Source organism: Phoxinus phoxinus (genome assembly GCF_949152265.1).
Source record: "Phoxinus phoxinus genome assembly, chromosome: 14".
Lineage (NCBI taxonomy): Eukaryota > Metazoa > Chordata > Actinopteri > Cypriniformes > Leuciscidae > Phoxinus > Phoxinus phoxinus.
In genome coordinates this window covers 11,138,667-11,159,757 of record NC_136889.1, presented here as the reverse complement: position 1 = coordinate 11,159,757, position 21,091 = coordinate 11,138,667, and the positions used below count along the sequence as shown (strand labels likewise).

Sequence of the window (21,091 nt, the reverse complement as noted above, 5' to 3'; positions counted from 1 at the left end):
AAGAGCGATGAACAACTACTGGGGATTATAACAAAAATCTTCCAGTCAGAGCTGAAAACGGCAGGCATCACACAATCAGTCTTTCAGCCTTCTCTGCGGCTAGAACAAGAAGTGTTCAGGACTGGCTTTGTGCTGGGTATAAAATTGAAAGAAACCAGTTTTTTGGGGGCATAGAATGAAAGCATGATTCATGGAAGTGCAAAAACATTAGTAAAATGTAAACTAGAAAATATAACATTTAAATTATAAAAAAAGTTCTATAATTAGAACCTAGAGGTGTGATGAAGAAACATTAATAAATATGTTGTGAATAATGTGCTCAAATCAAATGAACCACAATCATTTCATAACTTATAATTTAACAATTAATGTACTCAAGGTTCAGTATGGAAATACCACAGTAGATGACAAAGGTAAAACATAAGGAGCAAACTGGCTCAGGCTGTTTTTTCTAGCTCTTTTTCTAGCTCTAATTGTTGGGCTGGGGAGTCTTAAAAAATCTTCAGACATTAGTCATGTTTTTCTAAGCAATTTTACAGTATACAATGAATCACCCTCAGACAATGGGAAAATAAAGCAGCCTATTACTAAGGGGGTTTCAGACAATTTAATTTCCAAGGCTGAAATAATCTGCCAATTGGGGTCTAAGGAGGAGACGAGAATCAGACAGGTCAGCTTAATGGTAGATGTGCACCAGTCATCCAACTTAACCAATCATAGCCTAAGGCCAATGAATCTGCCCCTGTTTATTCCATACGTAAATGCTGCATGTTGCAACATAATAGTGTGATTTTTTTCAGTCCATTTCCATCTGTCCAAAATGCGTATTAAAGCATTTCTTAACAAACAAGCAGCCTAGTATTTTTAGGATTAACATGAATCCAATTCAGTCTGTACGCAACCCTTTTATTTTCAAACATGGATATTAAAAAGCATTCTAATGTTCTCTGTTTGGCTGTATTGTTGAAATATGACCACTAGATGCCAGTGTTGTCAGCAATTAAAGTACTTGTATGTGAATACATACTGTGACACAGAATCACATAATCTGTGCCTGAGATTAAGACAGGTATCGATAGAAAAATAAAATTTCTACTTTAGAAAGAGCTAGTATAGTTCAACACATTGGATTTATTCAAGCTTTTCTAACAGTACAGATAAGCAATAAGCAAGATCAGAACTACAGATCACATCATCTAAAGTTGTTACAAAGTTGGTTACACTGTATAAGAAGTCTGTGTCCAACAAAATTAAATAATTCCCAGGCCAAACAAAACGGTCACTATAAAAACGACAATCAAAATGACAGATACAGTATCAGCCTACAAAACAGGGTTTTTCAAGCATACGTTGAAGTCTGACTGAAGTCCCCAGCATCAACACAAATTGCCCTTCTTTGCTAACTTCTGCAAAGAAAAAAAAGAAAAAGAAAGAAACAGTAATTTTTTCAGATTAAAGCGCTTAAAATGCTTCCTTGGTGCCTTAGCTTTGGGTATATAAGGAAGGAGATTGCATTAGCAGCGTCAATGAGAAAGACCATTTTTTCTATCATTGTGTTTGGAAAGTACATAGTTACCAGTTGCAGGGAGTGAATCTCAGAGCTGAGGGTCTGTCGCAGAAGCTCAAGCTCTTCTTCTTTATATGACTCCAGCTCTTTCTTGAGTCTAAATGGCACACACAGACAGACACATTCATGCAGGAAGAGCCGATCATGATGCCCAAAGCGAAATAATACAATCTTAAAATGACACTAGTTATTTTAATGTCTTTGTAATCTTCAAATCTTTCATTTAATTTAAAAATTAGTTTAATGTAATAATCTTTAATCTTGTTCAAACCTACAAGCAAGTTAATACTGTATTAAAAGAACAGAAAAAATGCTCTTGAATGCACTAAGGCCTAATGAAAGATGTGAAATTGTGTTTTCAACACCGATATTCAAAAGAGCTGCTGCTGAAACTGCAGAACCATGGAAAAAACGTAGTTGTGAATTAAAGTGGTGGTTGATTATGATTTCACTTTTCTAACTTTAGTTAGTGTGTAATGTTGCTGTTTGTTACCGAAACAAATGCTTGCCTTGAATAAGCACCTAAGAATATAATTACATGAATGGTAAGCAACTTTAAGGTGCAGTAAGGGATTTTTGAAAAATGCTTTTGAAAAGTGGTTTGAACCAAGCACTAGAGATGTGACAGTGATAATATTCTCCCACCGGTTAATCGACTTGTGACAACACCGGTAATATCGGTTTCATCGGGCGGGAGGAGCGATGTAAAAAAAAAAAAAAAAAAGAATAAAACTAAATAAATAAAAAATATGTAAATAACACTCAGGTCTCTGCACCAGTCACGTAACTGAAAACTCCGAAAGCCGTGTGACCGGCTAACCGGTAAAAACAAAACAAAAACATTACAGAAATGATTGCCTCTGATTTTCTATTTCATTAATAAAGTTTGACTACGCGCAGCATTCTCGCATGCGCTTAGAGCTCGTGTGAATTGCATATATGAACTTATAATATGAAGTTAACGAACAGCCTCAATCCATCAGGAAACGCCACATATGGCGCTGAATTTCACTGCGCTTCAGGATGAGTTTTTCTTTTGCGTGAAGAAGCCGTTCGCCGGAGATGTGTTAAAAGATAGCGGAGTGCATTCATGATTATTAGGCTACTGGTATAATAATCCTCCTGGCGCTGGGTCTGAGTGAGTAACTCACTCTCTAACCTTTCTTTGTTCTTTGATTAACATTAATGACACTTTAAGACCAGCCGCTGCTGACAGAGACGCGATCTGACACGCGTCCCATTTTCTCACATATCTCTATTTTAGACTTTATTTAAATCATTTAAGACTGCTCTTATGAGGACACTCGACAAAACAAACATTTTGGCATAATTTGTGTGTGTTGGTTTGTTCAAGACCGAAAGAGAACTTGATAGGCGACTGACACGCGTCTTTTCTGTGGGTTGTGTGTGTTTGTGTAATAGGCAGGACTTATAGCACAGTCTCTTTAGTCTTGTCGCGCTTGAACTGTTTAAAAGCATTCACATCAATAAGAGCGTGATCATACAACACTAGTCAATTGCGTAAAAAAAAAAAAATCGGTGCCGTGGTGGGCAAGTGATGAAACCAGTGTTGTGACTAGAACACCATGTAACACCGGTAACACCGACTATCGTAGCAAGCCTACCAAGCACCAAAACACACTTTTAGCCAATCAGCAGTAAGGGGCGTATACACTCATGATGGGGAGGAGAGAGCTCAGTGCACAAGACAGACATTAGCAGAACTACTATAGAAAGAGAGAGATGGCCAAAAACAAAACAAAAAAAAGGCCAGGGGAATACACCTTTTAAAAGAAGGGTTATGATCAGGCAAGAGGTAAGACTCGCGTTAATATCAGAGCTTTCCAGCGCTGCCGAGATCTTAAGGAGCAGGCAGGCCTGAAAACTAACGCTGAGGTTGTTTTATTTCTTCTCGATACGCGAGTAACATTAGTTTTGCTGTGTTTCACAGAACTAAGGCATGCAGTCTTTTTCTTGAATATACTCATGTGTCATCTTCACTTGTTTGTTAATTTGCATTATTATTATAAACCTCCTCCACCGCCCGTTTCAAGCATCGGCTCCTAAAGTGTGTCCGGAAAAGTGAGATAACATGCTCCTAATATATGTTTTTTCTTTTGGTTCCTCTATTAGTGACCGCTATAACCCCTTAATCTTGTCACATTTGTAATATATTAGTTACTTGGACTATCATGTTATGTAGGGAGCTTTTATTTTAATAATTTTTCATGATCAGGGGTTATCATTTTCCTTATTGATGACATCATACCCTCGGGTGACAGGCACAGCAGATCCATCCATAGTCGCTGCATAGCGTGTATGTGAATGTGGGGACGGAGGCATCAAGATAGGGGTGTGATCCTTGGGTAAGGCCGTGTTTGTTTTGGTGATTTCAAATATCAACAGCGTTTACAAGTCATCGCTTACAGCACCTTTAAGGGAAAAGAATCTCCACACTGTATGTGAACACAACAGCCTTGGAAATCCACAAATCCGGTCTGTATAGTATAAATCACTTACTAATTAGAACTGAATATGTTTGATTTTTCATATAATGACATTATTACATTAGACAAAATTTTGCTTTGGAAAAAGAAGTAAATCTCTTTGAAATGCAATGTTTTTTGTTCCAGTTGAATGGGTTTCCAGGATGTAACCAGTTAAGCCGAATCAACATTAAAAAAATAAATAATTAATGCACACTTTTCAAAGGGATTTAAGGATTTACGAACACAGTTTAGAACAATAGGTAAATAATTTCACTATATGAACAAGAAAATTTTATTATAATGGTTTGGTGTAACTTGCATCCCAAAACATTATAATGAATGAGGAATGTGAATATACGCTCACTAAATAATATGGAAACCATCTCTGAGGTTTAAGAAAGTCTTGAATTAACCCAAAGTGCCTGATAAAACACATGAAACCTGAAACATCTTTACATGTGCAAAAATAAATCACTTCAACCCTGCCATGTAGTAAAGTTTGGAATGCTGATAGAGTCTTTCTCATAACTTCCACTTAAATAGACACTGTTAATTTCAACTGACGTGTTCAATGTCAGATGATCAATAAAAGGGAAAAACTGCCCTCTGCACGATGGGGGCATGTGTTTAAGAGTGATTCATGACTACATAGGAGAGGAATGAACATATCCTGAGCTTAGCAGCGCTGTCCCAAAAGACTCGTCCTCAGCACATCCTGAGGGCTTATACAGTCTTTTCTATTAACGAGGAAGATTTGCTCCACACTACTCCCTACATATGATTTACACACCCCAGTGGAGGAGCTTTCTTCCTGAGACAGGACAGCTATCGATCCCCTTTCCATCATCACTTCCTAGTGGGGCGTTGATCTGAAGGGGTTGTGTTTATCTAACTCTGGACCGGACATAGTAAGCAACATATCAAAGACCTAATTAATAGGATGGATCTAATGCTGCATTATTTACACATGGTGAAGTGACAGGAGGAGGACGATGGAAAGATGGATGAAGGGATATTCAGCATTCTTTGCTCACGCTCCTCATAAATCATGTTTCCCTGGGTAGATGAAGACACACTAACATTGTGATAGGTCTTAACTTTCTTGCCTGATACAGGTGCTGTCCGTTGAAGGTTTCTGACGGACCGTAAGCCTCTCTGTCTTCAAAATCTCTGTCAAAGCCACTGCTTCTTTCAGATCCCTCTCTATATCTGCAGAAGAACAGAAAACTAGGGGGTGAGGCCTTTTTGACACATGGATACTTTTTAAACTATGTCAGAGAAAGTTTGAAAGGGAGCAGAGCCTTGTTTCACCTGTACGCTGTGATTTTATATCCTGGAGTTCAGCTTCTAGTGATCTCTTCTCTGCCTCCATGGAACTCAGCAAAGTGTTCTTTTGCTTCAGCAAGTCCACCTCTGAGGAACAGCAAAGGTGATAACTCAAGTAACCTGTTGGCAAGCAATCAAACTACAACAAACAGACTTTCTTCAACAGACAAACTTCTTCAAAGATACTTTCTGTATCTTTGTATAATTAGTGTACTTCATGCCTACAGCATGTCGACAAAAGCCTGAGTCATTCAGTGCTCATTAACACTAATTTTGGCTCAAATAATTAGCTAAATCTCGTGTGGTGAATTATTTGATGGTTAGTGAATTAACAGTGTAAATCATGTTTTCAGAAGTTAGTTAAAATACAAAATAAAAATGTTTAGGTAATGATAACCTATATATGATTCTTAATAGCCATTTTGACTAAAACAATGTCAAGTTTGACTTTATCAAAAAAAAAAAAAAAATCAAATGCTTAAGAAAATAAAACCAGCACAGACCAATACAATTTGCTTCAGAGACCATGGACTCTTTGGCATGAGGTACACTACAGTTCAAAAGATAGGGGTTAGCAAGATTTTTTGGAAGATTGATAGAAATGAATGCTTTAATTCAGCAAGGACACAATAAATCGATCAAAAGTGTACTAAAAACGTTTATAATGTTACAAAAAAATTCTATTTCAAAAGAATACTATTCTTTTAAAGTGCCTCTATTATGGATTTTTGAAAATGACCTTTCATGTAGTGTGTAGCATAGCTCTAATGAAAACATCCTGCAAAGTTTTAAATCTGAAAGTGCACTGTATATAAAGTTATTGTCTCTTAAAAGTAAGAGTCGACTCTGAGTCAATTTACTGAATCATTTTTCAAACGAATCCTAAGCCGTTTCGTTGTGACGTCAAGACTAAACATTAGTATATTGCCCGCCCACTTACTGCGCACGCAGAAACCAGGGAAAACTTGAACCCCTCAAACACTGCAGCTGATTCCTGTGAAAACTGTCGAGAAGACGCTGTGCTCGATGTGAGCACACACATCTTGTTTTTTTGTTTTTTTCACTGCCCTAGGATGAGCATGTGAAGAATCAGTGGTTAAAAGTTATCTTTACAACGATACCACAGCACTATAACCCGAACCTTGTGCTGTGTTCCCGTCATTTTACTGACGACTGCTTTTTCAACCTAAATGCATTCAACGGTGGAGTCGCAAGCCGGTTGTTATTGAAGGATGGGTCATTACATATAGTATTGCAGAAACAATACGCAACCTGTCGTACTTCCTTAAAGCAAAGATTTTCAGCCTCGCTTGGTATTTTGATACAGTTCCCACACATGCACCTAATTAAATTCGGCAATTAATTAGTCTGTGACGCGTTACACTGAACTAACAAATGGCGACAGACAGCAAGAATAATCAGATTACAGCACGTCACTTATCAGACATTCTTACTCCGATTACGCATGTTTAATCGGCCTGAAGTGCTATAAACTACATTGACACTTACCATGGAGAAAGGTCCTGCTCCAGTCGTGTTTGCGATTGACTTTCTGGTTCATCAGCAACTCGTTTCCTTGTCGGACTTTTTCAACACTTGACAAGCCATAATCCAGTAATAGGGGTGGGAATCTCTAGGCACCTCATGATTCGCATATTCGCAAGGTAGATACGCATATTCTGAATAATTAGTAACATACAAAGCCGCTCTTATACACAACTAAATAATAAAGAGTTATGACTTAAAATTTTTGCTGTATATCAATATCAAAAACAGCTTATACAAAAAAAGAAAATGAACATCTGCAGAGAGCACAGTCAAAATGTAACTTTTTGTGACTGGCATTGCACTGATACACACTGTGACTGTGGAGGGCAGTACAGTAAACCTACGTATAACGCATGTATAACAGATCGATTTACAGCATTGAAAACTAAACAATACAGAAAAGCAGCTCTCATACAAAAAATACAAAATAGGTCACATTGAAATTGCCAATTTTCCATACGTTAGCTTTTAACGAAGAGACCATCACGTGACCATCACACGTCTCTGTTATGTGCACGCCACAGACTGTCCGGGAACTCCACGTCCGCGCTTCAGAGTTCTGCCTTTTGCATTCCATCAATATTGTGTTATTAGAGAAAAAAAAAACATTTAGAAAATCGATTTTTGACATTTGCACGTCTGCATCACGATGCATTTAAGAATCAAATTTCCTCCCAGTCCTATGCAGTAATGGTGATGGGCGTTCCGTTTCCGACAAGCTCTGCACGCAGTATATCAATCACAACTGACTGGGTCATCTGACCAATCACCGCAGATTAGCATCACGCAAAGGAGGGGCTTGGAAAAATGAATCGTTGAGCGAATCTTTGGGAGTCGATGAGCAAATAAGGTAAAAAATAAATGCATATTATAAGACAATTAAAGTGTTTTTTTTTGTCCTTGCATGCATGTAAACCTGTAGTTGGGGACTCCCAAAACAAAAATAGGGACCTTTCAAGTGCCATAATAGGGGCACTTTAAACTTCCTATTCATCAAAGACTCCTAAAAAACGTTATCACTAGCCTAATAGCGCAAAAATATTAAGCAGCACTTTTGCAATGAGAAATGTTTCTTGAACACCAAATCAACATTTGGACCCTTTTCAGATTTCCAGGGTTCTCAGAAGCCAAAGTCTTTATAGTTGGGTAAACATCTATGGCGGTGAATGGGAGATGACAGGAAATATAATTTATCTATTTGCATTTGCTCTAAAAGCAAAAAAATCTGCATTAGTGTTTCCATGACTTTCCAAAGAGGGAAAAATATAGAGAGATTTATTACAACATTCAGAAGAGAAAGATGTCAAATTTGCCATCATTGCCAATGTATCAGAAACACCCTCGCAGGAGGGTTAATTTGTATTTTGTTGGTTTTATAATTTACTGCCAAGATAATATAACACAAGGCTATAGCTTTATAAATGTGTATTATTTATTTTTCAAATTAAAATATTAAAAACTTTACTAGATTTGCCATGTTGATAACTGTGGAAACGCAGCATCATTGTCCGTGAAAAAGGTCCATTAGAATGATAAATTACATTTTAAACTAATATTATATATATATATATATATATATATATATATATATATATATAATGCAATTGTTTTAATTATAATATTTCACAATAAAAACTGTGTTTTTTATCAAATGAGAGATTTTTAAAAACATTAAAATATTACCATTATTGGATTAATTTAGGTTGGATTGGACTTTAGTTTGTAATGCATTGATGAGCAGTGAATGACATACCTTTGTCTGATTTTCAACAATAAAACACTCACCTCTGTGTAGAGTTTCAGCTTCCAACTCCAGACTCTGGATCTTAGAGCGGGTTTGGGTGTGAAAAACAGCATTTCTGTTGCTGATTAGGTTGAATTCATTGTTGAAAGTTATCATCTCCTTCAGGAATTTCTCTCTTTCTTCACGAAATTCTCTTTTCAGTCTGTTCTGAATTTTAAAACAATGGAAATACTTGTATTACAAAAAGAGTACAAAAGAACTTCAGCATGTACATTGTATTACATGACGGATAATGCATGGCTCTGAAATCTTCAATGGCCAATGACGTCTTTCTTTAACAGTCCACATGATGGTAACAAGCTTCATAGTAATAATATTGTTTCAGGCTTAACTTTGTTGTGTTTTAATGGGGTGTGTAATGAAGAGACAATAGCCTTTCCAAAAAGACGGAATATAAATATTCTTCAATGTGAAAGTATGTACCAGGGTTTCTTTGAGGTCTCTCTGCAGTTCCAGGAGTTCCTCTCTCTTCCTTCCCAGATGATCTTGTCGCTTTGTCATCAAAACAAGCTGCAGTTTGTTTTCAGACAGGAGCTGAGCCTGTGGTCACAAATTAATCATGAATTTGACCAGTGTCTTATTCAAATGGTCCCGAAAAGTGTCCCTCAAATCAACTTTGAATTCACAACAGTGAAGTTTTATAACTGGCTGTACAAAGACATTGCGGCAGGCCGGCAGCACAGAATGTTGCTCATCTGACGGATCAGTGGCTTCAATGCTGTTTGTTAAGGTAGGCTTATGTCATTGTATTTGTAGGTCATTCTGTAATTGACATAGCATTGCCTTTTGAATTCAAGTCCCTGCTTCTCTCCTTTTAACAGCTCAGTCAACTGTGAAAGACATCAAGGATCCTTCAGGTAATTACTCTCTACCTGGCTTCAAAGAATGCAAGCAAATTATGCTTTGTAATTACACGGCACACGTTGGTCTGACCAAACATAATATTACGCAGAAAATTAGACACGTCTTTCATGACATTCACTACCTCAGGTGGATCACTGAGGTCATTCAAGGCATAAAATGTTCTAAACTTTCCACAATGCAGAACGGATGAATTTAAAAACGGTGAAAATGTTAAATATACATTTTAAAATGTACTACGTGATGATCAGTTCATGTGAATGGGTGACATCTGAAGTAATCTGCATTCAGAATCCAATTGATTCTGTATTGACCTCAGAATTCATGAAAAGAGTGACCTCTTTAATCAAATGATTCAATTGCTCATTGACTTACTATGTCTGACATTGGTATCAAACAAACGGTGTGCCATATGTTTGCAAGGATAATTGTATTTTTAAAGGTTTTTCAACAATAATACTAATGTAATCTGAAAGAAACGAGATTGATTTTGCAGTGCCGCTTTGAATTGATCCACTCCATTTTAATGTATCCTGTCCATTAGATGAAGTGTTTTAATCATGAAACCGAATGTCTTTTCACAGCGCCAAAGGATATTAATACTGCATATCAGCTTTCTGCACAGATAAACTTTAAGTGAGTGACAGTGGACATTCTGTGCTGTGTAGCAATATTTCTATCAGATGTAACTTAGGCCTAACGTTATAAGTTACAGATAACACTTTAAGAAAGAAATGACATGGGACTGGGACATTTATCTTTTCTAATCTTCCATTGTGTGTGTTTGTGTGTTTTTTAAACACTGGGTAATAATTGTCCAAACCTTATCGTCCAGTTCGTGATGTGCTTTCTCCAATTTTTCACATGAGGAGTTTATTTTGTCCTGTACACTCTTGATGGCAGCTTTAACTGAATGAGCAAAGAAACAAACATTATAAACTTTTTCTTACTCTACGAACGTATTTTTAACACAATACTTTAACATTAAATGTAAAATAACTTAAAAATATTGTTGTGTTGAATTTTCAACAAAAAACTCGCGAGCTCATCTCAATAAATTAACCGTTAACCTGCCCATGTTGCCCAGCGTTACCTTCATGAAGCTGCTTGATATTTTCCGAAACCTGCTGCTCTGTCAATAAAATTTGCTCGAAGAGAGATTCTAGGCTCATTTTTTAATGATTAAATACCAAATACCAAAACGAAGGAAACTGGCTAACTTAGCTTAGTAGCAGTCAAATGACGAGGACAGCTCGGTTGATAATTTGTTTCGGGGGGAAAGGCGTTTCGTATTCATGCGATTTGCGCATGCGCAATCATGCCACCTGTTACTGCGCATTCGCAAACGCGCGCGCGCTAAAGACGTAAGTGATTCTGTGTTTTCCCTTCTAGTCCGCTTTACTGATACTGATTCAAGAAAATATTCTTATGGTAGTTCAGAAATAGTAAAGGTAAATTAAAGAAGGCATGTTAAAGGAATAGTTCACCTGAAAATTAGATTTCTGTCATTATTTATTCATCCTCATGTTGTCCAAAACTAGGCCAAACAAGACCTTTTTTTAAAGTTGTAAATAAAACAAAGATGATTGGAGCATATTTTACAGTAATTAAATGCGTTACTTTTTTTCTTTTCTTTTTTCTTCTTTTGAATTAGGGCCTACAGGAAAACAGATCTTCAACTGCCTGTAGCAGTAGATGCGAACTTTCTATGATTTCTATGGACTTTTAAGTTAGCCTAATCAGCTAACCTAGCCAGTTTTTATTGTTGGCGTTTTATTTGAATTAACGTTAAATGTCTAAATGTTGAGAAAGTGTTGTCTAAAGTGAGAAAAATAACTTAGATATAAATCTGTATCTGTTTTTATTCATAGCCCCTATATATACATTTTTTTATATATATTTCTAGTAGCATAATTTTTGTGTGCAGCATTAAACAGTTTGTTTAAATCCATCTTTTCATATATGTTACATGCAGTTTCTGTGCTGCCTTTCCTGAGTGAAGATGGCAAAATGAGGAATCTGTTCTTCGTACTTCCTGGAATCAGGTGACTTTATTCTCATTATTGTTTCAGTTCAAACTTTTCAGAAGTTGCACTGTCATTACCCCATTGAGAACATGTAGAGTGGATACAAACAATGGCATCAACTTCCAGGCAGTGGCTGTCTAACAACATATAGCCTTGCAGTAGCCTTACAAACCGATGATACACTGGCAGAGATGTACAGTGTTGCCATATTACAAATGTACAAGTATGGTACTAGAAGGTCAAAATTATCGAGTCAAATGTACAGAAAACAGCTATTTAACTTGACCAACAACTTGTTGACACAACCTGCAAATTACTTTATTGCTAAACTATCAACCTCAGCTTGGAAACAACTGACCTAAGTGCCACGGCAGGAACATAATTTTTTTTCTGTTCTTGCAAAACATACAGAGATGACATGGTTATGATATACAACTTTGTATACAATATACAAAAGGAACGTTAACTTGTGCTCATGAGAGAGAGTCATTCTCCATGATGATTGGCCGAGAAGACGTAATGTGAGATGAGATGGAAGACATGTGTAACTCCACGTTCAAGTTCTCCTCACAATCATGGCGATAGATGTAGAATCCACTGCTAGATAAATGAGTATAGAAGTCCTATGATTACAACAACCATCATTTGAATTGTCACAAAATTCAGAAATTATCGTAGAACATTATGGGATTTTTATTTATTTACATCGTACAGAGGTCAAAGTTATTGTACAAATACGATAAGTATTGTACGTGTGGCAGCACTGTGTAGATGCACCATGTGAGAAATGTGTCAGCCCATTGGATAGCTCAGTCGTTTGGCCTCCTCAACTAACAGTTTCATTCGTCACCGGCATACTTTGAAGTGCAATTTAAACTGCCAGTCTCCGTATTGTTTGGCGTTTATAAGCACAGTCAGCAATCGATAAGTTTAATTTGGCGCCATTTGGTCCTGCAGTGTTTGTCATGTCATTCTTTACTTTCTACATCTTCCCAGACACTGCTGGAAAGGATGGTTTTGATCTGGTGCCACACAGCACATTAAAGTGTTCTAGTTTATATGACCACGACTATATCATTTTGACATTCATTTGCAAAATGAATAGTCCATATTGATTGACGTTTATGTTTTTCAGACTTTTTCTTCAAGAATCAAACCAACACCCACCAACTCAACTGTCTGAGTCTGAGCCACCTTAAATCTTAGAGCCAAAGCCAGGCCTGGTACAAATACCCTGCTTGTCACGGCCTGTAGAAACCTAGTTAATTGAAAAAAAGGCATTTAAATTAGACAAGAAGCATGCCTGTTGATTGAACAGTTGTCAATAGATTTGGTCAAAATGATTGATCCCCATTGAACGACAGACAAACGTATATAGGATAAACGTCAAATGGTTTTGATTTTTCGTAAGTAAAAATTAATCTCATTCGTGAAGAGAAATTGATCTGTGTTTAACCAAGTTAACTATAAAGCCATTAAATTGTAAAAAGCAAGACAGAATAAGTAGAATTCTTATTCAGAATCCAGTCTGGAGTGACGTCTTAAAGTTATGTAAACCAATTATATCTAAGTAATTTAACAATTCAAATAATAAATCCATTAAAACACACACACACAAAATATATATAATAATAAAAAATAAAAAAAGTAGGAATACCTCCTAGCCACTAACAGCTTGGTGACTTTAATCATTGTGAACAAAAAAAATTAAATTGCCAAATTCTGTGTGTTTTTTTACTCTTCAGAGACAGTTACTCATGTTCAACTGCAGTAGGTTACGGTAGTTGAACTGAGTTGTAGGGTGTTCTTAAAAAGAATTTCCACAATGACCAATTCTGCATCTGGTGAATTTCTACAGTTAACAAATAAATAAATAAAACGTAATCATTATCACTTCAACGTATTGACATTCGTCCTGTAATTTATTGTATTATGTGTTTTGTTATTTTTATTTTGAATTCGTTTTTTTATATTTATTTTTTTATGTTTTGATATTTTTGTATTTTTTCTAATTTTAAAAAATATATATTTTTATTTTACTTAACATTTATTTTAAATACTGAAAATAAAAGGGGTTTAGCTTTAGCTTTAGTTGGAGTCAGCTAACACTGGTTTGTCTGTGTTAATAAAAGGTTTGAAAACAGACACCTTTGTTCTTTCAGCAGAAGTACAAAAATTGGATAAAAATCATAGCCTGTTTGGATGACCATCTAATATTGACTTTGACAATGGAGGATCCAAAGTTACAAAGGCTGAGAACCAGAGGTCTTGTAGTCAGCTATATGCATATACGTACCAACAGATGGCGACCTCCACCAGTCTTTCACCGTGAACCAGATCGCAACAAAACTTTGTGAAGTATGTTTATCCGGCAAGGAAAGCCATATCATAACTTAAATATATTGTCATTCTGTTATAGATTGACCTACAACAAAAACTTTTTACAAATGTTATGGCATGTTCCCTTAGATAAGTAGCTATTTACACGAACCGAGATAGACTTTGATACACTCACTGACAGTTTAATACTCATAAATCATTTGCTTGATTTCACTGGTTATGTAGGCTATAATCTTCCCAATTCTATTCAGACCAGATTGTCCAACTAACATCTGTAAGTAAGGCAAACAAAAGCGATTTCAACGTCTGCTATGCAATTTCTAAGACATGACCCACTCAGATCACCAATTGACAAGGGAAAAAAGCATCTTGCAGCATGAGGCTACTGAAGACACTCAATAATTGACGTGAAAAGAAAGAAACGTGCATTGTATCATAACTGTTATATAGTAACAGAGCAGTAAACATAAGTTGTGGAGTGGCAAAACGAGACGTCTTTGTCCTGTTGCCGTGTTTTACGCAGAAACGCTGAGCGTGCAGTGAGTCGCGTGTGGTTTTTGGTTTGGGTTACAGCGCAACCGAATGCCACAGTGCTGTCGCGCGCTCAGTCGCACGAGCATATCCTGAGAGCTGGAGTTTTATTTTGCTACCTTGCGACTCTGTTTGTTTGTTACATCGTGTATGCATCTTAATCCTAGAAATCGTTAAATATAGGTTACTGACAGTTTTGGACCAGGTTACGGAGCATTTTTTTCTTATGTAGCCTACTCTGGATGTATATTGGACCAACGATGTTTCAATGGACCTGAATGAGAAGGATTAATTTTCATCGTCAAAACTATATATAGCGTGTTTGAACCAACTTACCCACGGATAAAAAGCGCAATGATCATCTCCGCGATTTACATAATTTTACCACTGCTGGGTGAGTTAGAGTGCGGTTTTACATATTCAGTGTTTGGTCAATTATATATAGGCTAGCCTACTGGTACATAGACGTGCGGTAGCTATTGTATTTAAGTTTAAAACTCAAATATCATCATAAGACCATAAAACATAATTGTTTTACACTGTGCTCTTTTTGATCCCGTCAAATATATAACTATATTCTAGCCCATGCAATTAGGATGTTACAATTGTCTCATAACTGGGGCAAATTTTAGCTATTGAGAATCGGCTCTGTCATACTTCCACTTAAGTCTTCTTAAATCTTCTTGTGTTAATATTTTAATCTCTAAAGCACCTAAAGTTTATTACATCCCATTCCCTTTATATTCTTAAACAATATTAGCAAATGTTTAATGTGACAACAATAAATGTAATATTTATACAAATTAAATATGAATTGTTAATTAGTAAGTAACAGTTCTTGTTTCGCTTGTAAAAGTCTGAGTAGTTCTTAGGGCATTTTAAATAAAACGGGATCCTGTTCGTGATATGATTTTTTTTTTTGTATTGTCGTCCTCCATAGATGTGCTGTTATCTGCCGAGGAGTCTTACTTTACTAGTTCAAACCGGCTGGACTGTGTGAAGGCGAACGAGCTGTGTTTGAAGGAGCCGGGATGCAGCACAAAGTATCGAACTATGAGGCAGTGCGTGGCGGGGAGGGAGACCAACTTCAGTATGGTGACTGGATTGGAGGCGAAGGATGAATGTCGGCTTGCCTTGGACGCTTTAAAGCAGAGCCCTTTGTATAACTGCCGCTGTAAAAGAGCCATGAAGAAAGAAAAGAACTGCCTGCGCGTCTACTGGGGGATCTATCAGCATTTACAGGGTGCGTGGACCTCGTGCACTAATAATCATTCATCATAGCTGTGACCAAGGTTCAGATTGAAGTTTGAAGTTACACACATTCTTTAAGACATTCTCTTTATTTTAATACTTAGCAAGCAATAATACCAAGCCAAGGAGTTGCTTTTCTAGATTCTGTTATCAGATAGGGTTAATGTAAAGTTTTCAAATGCCTCTCTGAAGTGTTTCCATTAAAGTCTATGGAGTGTGAGGTCGTCTGATGCTTTATGGTGCGTGTGTGCGTGTGCGTGCGTGCGTGTGCGTGCGTGCGTGTGTGTGTGTGTGTGTGTGTGTGCTGGAGGGAGCTTTTTCAGTTCAACTGACCAGTGTAGCTAATCAACCAGAAACTGGCTCCAGAAATGTAAACCAGTCCCATGAATCAATGACCCAAATACTAACAAACATAAAGGACAGTTTGCAGCTTTGTTGTTTAATAATAATAAGAGTGCAGTTAAGATAAACAGATTTAATCATTCATATAGCATGTCATTATTGGTATTTAATCACATTTCATTTGTTAATATTGCAGGGAATGATTTACTTGAGGATTCTCCATATGAGCCTATGAACAGCCGGCTTTCAGATATATTTCGACTGGCCCCCATCTATGCAGGTAGGTTGTGCTCATTTAATAAAGATGCTGTTTGAGAAGAAGAAAAAATAAGACTTTGAGATTCTATAGATCAACCAGTGGGATTGGTATCTCATGTCCTACTTGTTTTCCTCCCTCTTTTTCCTCTCTATGCCCTTGTGGATGCATGCTATCTTCCAGTCTCTGATCCTCTGGATCTTGCATGGGGAGATATAGTTCTGAATGTTCATGGTTAGTGCTCAATGAACCATTATAAATGCTGTACACTTCACCGAACTCTATGGGAAATGGAAATCGCTCGGTTCGGGGATGCAGCCTATGTGAGGTGCTGCTGATGTGACAGTAGTAGCAGTTGAATGTGTTTTATTTGGGGGAGGGGTTGCAATGAAATTTCGTTTTATATGTGCCTCGGGTTACTTAGGAAAAAATGTTCGTGAGGGTAGCAGGGGTTGTGTGAATCTGGCCTGAGATGCTGGATGCTGACTTGGATCGTCCTCTAGGTGGCAATGTTGTTCCCTACTTCACCATGGAAAGGGCCCTAATAAAAAGAGCAGAGATGCACTGCCAAAGGTGTGCACAACAGATGGTGACTGCAAAGGTTTAAGAGCACCAGATGAAGGCAGAAGGAAAGTTTGAGTTTTCTGAAGCAATTGATTTCCTCTACATAAGAGAGTGTGGATGAAGAGAACACTTAATTTAATTAACTAATATTAAAGCATTTGTTTTGATTTGTTGTAAAAGGAAGAGAAAAAAACTGAGAAAACTTCAACCTTCCAAATTCAATGTCACTGGTAAGTCATGTCAGTCAAAATAACGAAAGCGAATTTCGTTTCCGGTTCCCTCAGGGAACAGGAATAAGGTGGTAAACACCACAGTAATTAAAATAACATGTAGATTGCTACTTCCCTCAGACTCACGGCAGATTTGCTCTAAATTTGAGGGTGCTCCTTATTCCCTATTGGAAAGCTTTTTACATTGATTGACGGCTGAGTTCCATGGCTAGAAACAGGCCAAGCGGGGAATCGGTTCCCCACCTACATGGGGATTTATGACATATACACTGAGACAAGGCAGACTACATTCTGGGTGTCTGGAAGTAGTAGGTCAGTTTTATTTTCAGCACTTTCTTTTCAACAGCCAAAAGATTCAAAATAATTTTTAGTTTTAATTTAATTAGCGTGTTTCATTGGTCTGGGCTAATTTAGTTAAAATATTTACATATGTTTGTTTTTAAATGTAGTGGAGATATGGTAAACAATAAAGGAAATGTCTCCACAATATAGTTATGCTTATGATGTATTTATAATTTCTGCCCCTTACAGAACCATTAACTGCATCTTTAATTTGTCTAGTCAGTAACCGAACGAACGTAGAGGACTATTGAATCTAAATTATACTACATAATACCTAAATAATGATTAATACTTTACAATTATAGTTTAGGATGTGAGAATGTAGATTTGTTAGATCTGCTAACAAACAGTGTTGCATAATTAATGTATGTCAATTTAGATCAAGGGTGTCCAAACTCAGTCCTGGAGAGCTAGGCTAGTTCTGCAAAGTTTAACTCCAACTTGCCTCAACACACCTGCCTGGAAGTTTATAGTAATTATGCTAGAATCACATTCTAGTAAACGTGATTAAATGGGGTTGGAGAAAAACTTTGCAGGACAGTCCCCACAGAACTTTTTGAATTATCATGTTTTTGAAATCCCACACTTTAACGTGGGAAAATATATTCTTCGTGACAACACTGAGAGCAAAACAAACGCTGAAACACAGCCAGGGGTCACAAAAACTTTGTTCATGAAACGGTCTGCCTTTATAAAACACAGCTGTGCTCTATTGGGGTGTGGAGCATGGTTGTGTGTTCTCTATGTGAAACATACCGAGTTCTCATGAAAACTACCTCTCCCATGTCCGTTTTCCTGCTGAGTATCCTGCTGCGTTTTACCTGTATTGATGTCTGCTCTCCACTCGATTAAATGACTTATTGAATGCTGCAGGGCTTCCTCTCTCTTGGGACTATTGGCCCTTATTTGCCTGAAGTGCCCTCGTATGCCTCAGTCACAGTGCCAATAAAACAAATACAAAGACAGGGTAATCCAGGGGTCAAAGTTTCTACATTTTCTATAGCAGAGCTGCTGCAGATGGATTGAGTGCAGAAGTCTTGCTTCAGAATGGCCTGAAATGTCAACAAATAGGTGAGGACAGGGAAATGTAAACTGTTTGAGAGATCCGTTTCGCCTGGCCTGAATGTTTCCTGAGGTGTTCCAGGTTTTTCTTTTTCCAACTTTTGCCAGTTAGGCTATTTAAAAGGGATAGTTCACCTAAAAATGTTATAATTTGCTCACCCTTGCGTCTTTCCAAACATTTGTGACTTTCTTTTTCTTTTTATGGAACATTGAAGAGGATGATTTGAAGAGTGTTGGTAACCAATCAGTTTTGGTTCCCATTGATTTCCAATGTTTAAGCTAAAAATACAATGGAAGTCAATTGAAACCAAAACTATTTGGTTACCTCGGAATTAAAAAATTTTTGGACAGACTATTTCTTTAAGAAGCCTGGTGGAAACACCAGAACACTGCCATACAAAATGCATCTTAGTGTATGCTGGTCTTTTCAAAAGCAGTAGCTGGTTATAGGTGTGATGATACAAAAGCTTACAAAAATTACACCTAATTGGGTGGGATTTTCTCACTATAAAACGAAACTGGATGTAAACAGAGAATTAGTTAGTAGCAGGCAGTATGCTTAAAGGAGCGAGGAAACCACCACTTTTCACAGCTAGTTTATTCACACTTATTTGGCACTCTCTCGTCCTCTGATCTGAGTTGACTTTGCATTACCTCCACATCATTAGGCTTTATGCAGGAGGAGAACAGAGAGAAACGAAGCGCCTGAACACTCAGAGCACCCTTTACTCTCCTATGCTGAAACACTTTCGTTCTGTATCTCAGCAGTATCTGTTCTACAGTGTTCTGTTGCAGAATATCTGAACCTGGCCTCAGCAGTAGTAATTCAACCTTGTCAGGGGAAAATAAAAATGCACAAGGTTGGAAAACAAAAGCTGTTATTGTCATGGAGAGATGCATGGTGTAAAATTTGGAGTTTGTTGATAAAGTCCTTGGCAATATCAGGCAATTGCCATTTAGTGTTCAGTGGCCCTGTAAAACAAATGGGACTAGGTTTGTTGGATGTAGGGGGAAGATGTAACGCAAAGTGTAATAGCCAGCTATGCTGCTTGAGTTGTCTGGGATGAAATTGCCTAAATGATGGGGTACCCATGAGAAAAAGAACAGGACATCAAACAATTTCGGAAAGCACGGCTCGACTATGAATAAGGATGAGTTGCCGTATAAATGTGTTGTTTCTTGGACTCTCTGGAGTGCTCTTTTTGTTATAACAACAGTTTGTCTGTCATTGTGGAGACATATAGCTCTCAGGGTGAAATCTGTCTGTCTGTCTGTCTGTCTATCTATCTATCTATCTATCTCTATTCTTCTGTCTGTCTATCTATATGTCTATTCTTCTGTCTGTCTGACTCTAAACTCTTTGTTTTGACTAACTATGCTTGTTTAGTTTATGTAAGGGATAATGTACATCAATCCAGTTAATGTAGCCATGTAATAAGCTTATTACACAGTTACTTGCCATGTAAGTAAACAATTAGACATGAAATATTGATTTGAGTTGAAATATTTTATTAGCTCATTAAACACAAAGCTTCTGCGAAGAAAAACAGTTCCTAGCAAGCAGCTTTGAGCCTAGACGAACGAACAAGTTCAAATGCATAATGTACAGAAGGCATTTAAGTCACCATAAATGAAAATTGACCATTTTTTATGGAATATTGTTGTATTTATTATGAATCATTTATCCGTGCACATGATTATTATTATTTTAAATTCATGTGTAATCTTTAATTAAAATAACTTCCCCATCCCTCTTGCAGCGACATCTCTTCTCTCACAAGCTGCGTATACATGAACCCTAATAATCCGATTGTAATCGGACTAGTGACTTTCCTATTCCGACTGTGCTACATACTGTATAACCACGTCAATCGGAATGAATTTGCCAAATTCAATTAAAATTTCATTCAGATTGTAAGGGGTGGTTTAAACCTTTTCTACTCTGATCATTTTTTGTTCGGTCAAGAAGCTGTTTTTCTCAGATATACATCACAACAGGGAAGAAAAGACTATTGTAACATCCGTTTCTTGCTGACTTTAATACTGACATCCTCTGGTTTCACTTTACAGTAAAAACAGTCAATAACTGAAGAGCACGATGGCACCAGCTGCATTTGAATGAAAAGAGAGAGAGAGCGTCAATCCGCGGTGTGATGGTCATTCTCGTTGAATAATTATGCATCCTGTGTGCGGCTCAATTCTCAGTTCAAATTCAGGAATTGAAAATATTCCCATTCAGTTCTGAATGGCTAACACATTTCAGAATACAAATAAGTTTGTATGAGTTTGTCATCATCTCTACATTATGTTATGTTCGATGTTTAGTATGTTTATTGGCTAGTCAAGGTCGTGTTTTATTTTATTTTATTTTTGGGGTCTGCAGAAGGTTATAGAATTCCCTTTCCTTTTGTTGTCAACTTTGTGCAGTGTGAGTTGTATGACCTTCCAGGCTAGCCGTGTAACACTTCTGAAAATCCCTATACTGACATGATGCTGTGAAGCTGTCGACACCTAGCTAGAGTTGCAGCAGCACTCGGTTAATCAGTTCCAG

General features: G+C 37.1%; 2 protein-coding genes across 10 annotated transcripts in view; one reads left to right on the top strand and one right to left on the bottom strand.

Moving 5' to 3' along the window:
- Positions 1 to 888: 888 nt before the first annotated feature.
- LOC307010991 (coiled-coil domain-containing protein 172-like) lies at positions 889 to 10,952 on the bottom strand. 4 transcript variants are annotated; one of them, XM_079636190.1, is made up of 8 exons: positions 10,689 to 10,890; positions 10,419 to 10,504; positions 9,158 to 9,274; positions 8,716 to 8,881; positions 5,368 to 5,502; positions 5,163 to 5,265; positions 1,577 to 1,664; positions 889 to 1,406 (listed from the first exon to the last, which is right to left on the bottom strand). In XM_079636190.1, exons 1-8 carry the CDS (start codon positions 10,765 to 10,767, stop codon positions 1,377 to 1,379), a joined length of 804 nt encoding a protein of 267 aa, XP_079492316.1. In that variant the 5' UTR covers positions 10,768 to 10,890; the 3' UTR covers positions 889 to 1,376. The 4 variants fall into 4 exon arrangements, with proteins under 4 accessions (XP_079492316.1, XP_079492318.1, XP_079492315.1 ...); XM_079636192.1 differs by having other exon boundaries at positions 890 to 1,406; positions 5,368 to 5,469; positions 10,689 to 10,952; XM_079636189.1 differs by having other exon boundaries at positions 1,108 to 1,406; positions 5,163 to 5,283; positions 10,689 to 10,882.
- Positions 10,840 to 21,091, top strand: part of gfra1a (gdnf family receptor alpha 1a) — an 85,125-nt gene continuing 74,873 nt past the window's right edge. The window contains exons 1-4 of one of the 6 annotated variants that reach the window (XM_079636187.1): positions 10,840 to 10,959; positions 11,571 to 11,640; positions 15,434 to 15,736; positions 16,283 to 16,366. In XM_079636187.1, coding sequence (XP_079492313.1) covers positions 15,547 to 15,736; positions 16,283 to 16,366 — 274 coding nt within the window. In that variant the 5' untranslated portion in view covers positions 10,840 to 10,959; positions 11,571 to 11,640; positions 15,434 to 15,546. Of the gene's footprint in view, positions 11,047 to 11,399; positions 11,419 to 11,570; positions 11,641 to 14,483; positions 14,888 to 15,433; positions 15,737 to 16,282; positions 16,367 to 21,091 lie in introns of those variants that run through there. The other 5 variants (XM_079636185.1, XM_079636188.1, XM_079636186.1 and 2 more) reach the window with 5 other exon arrangements.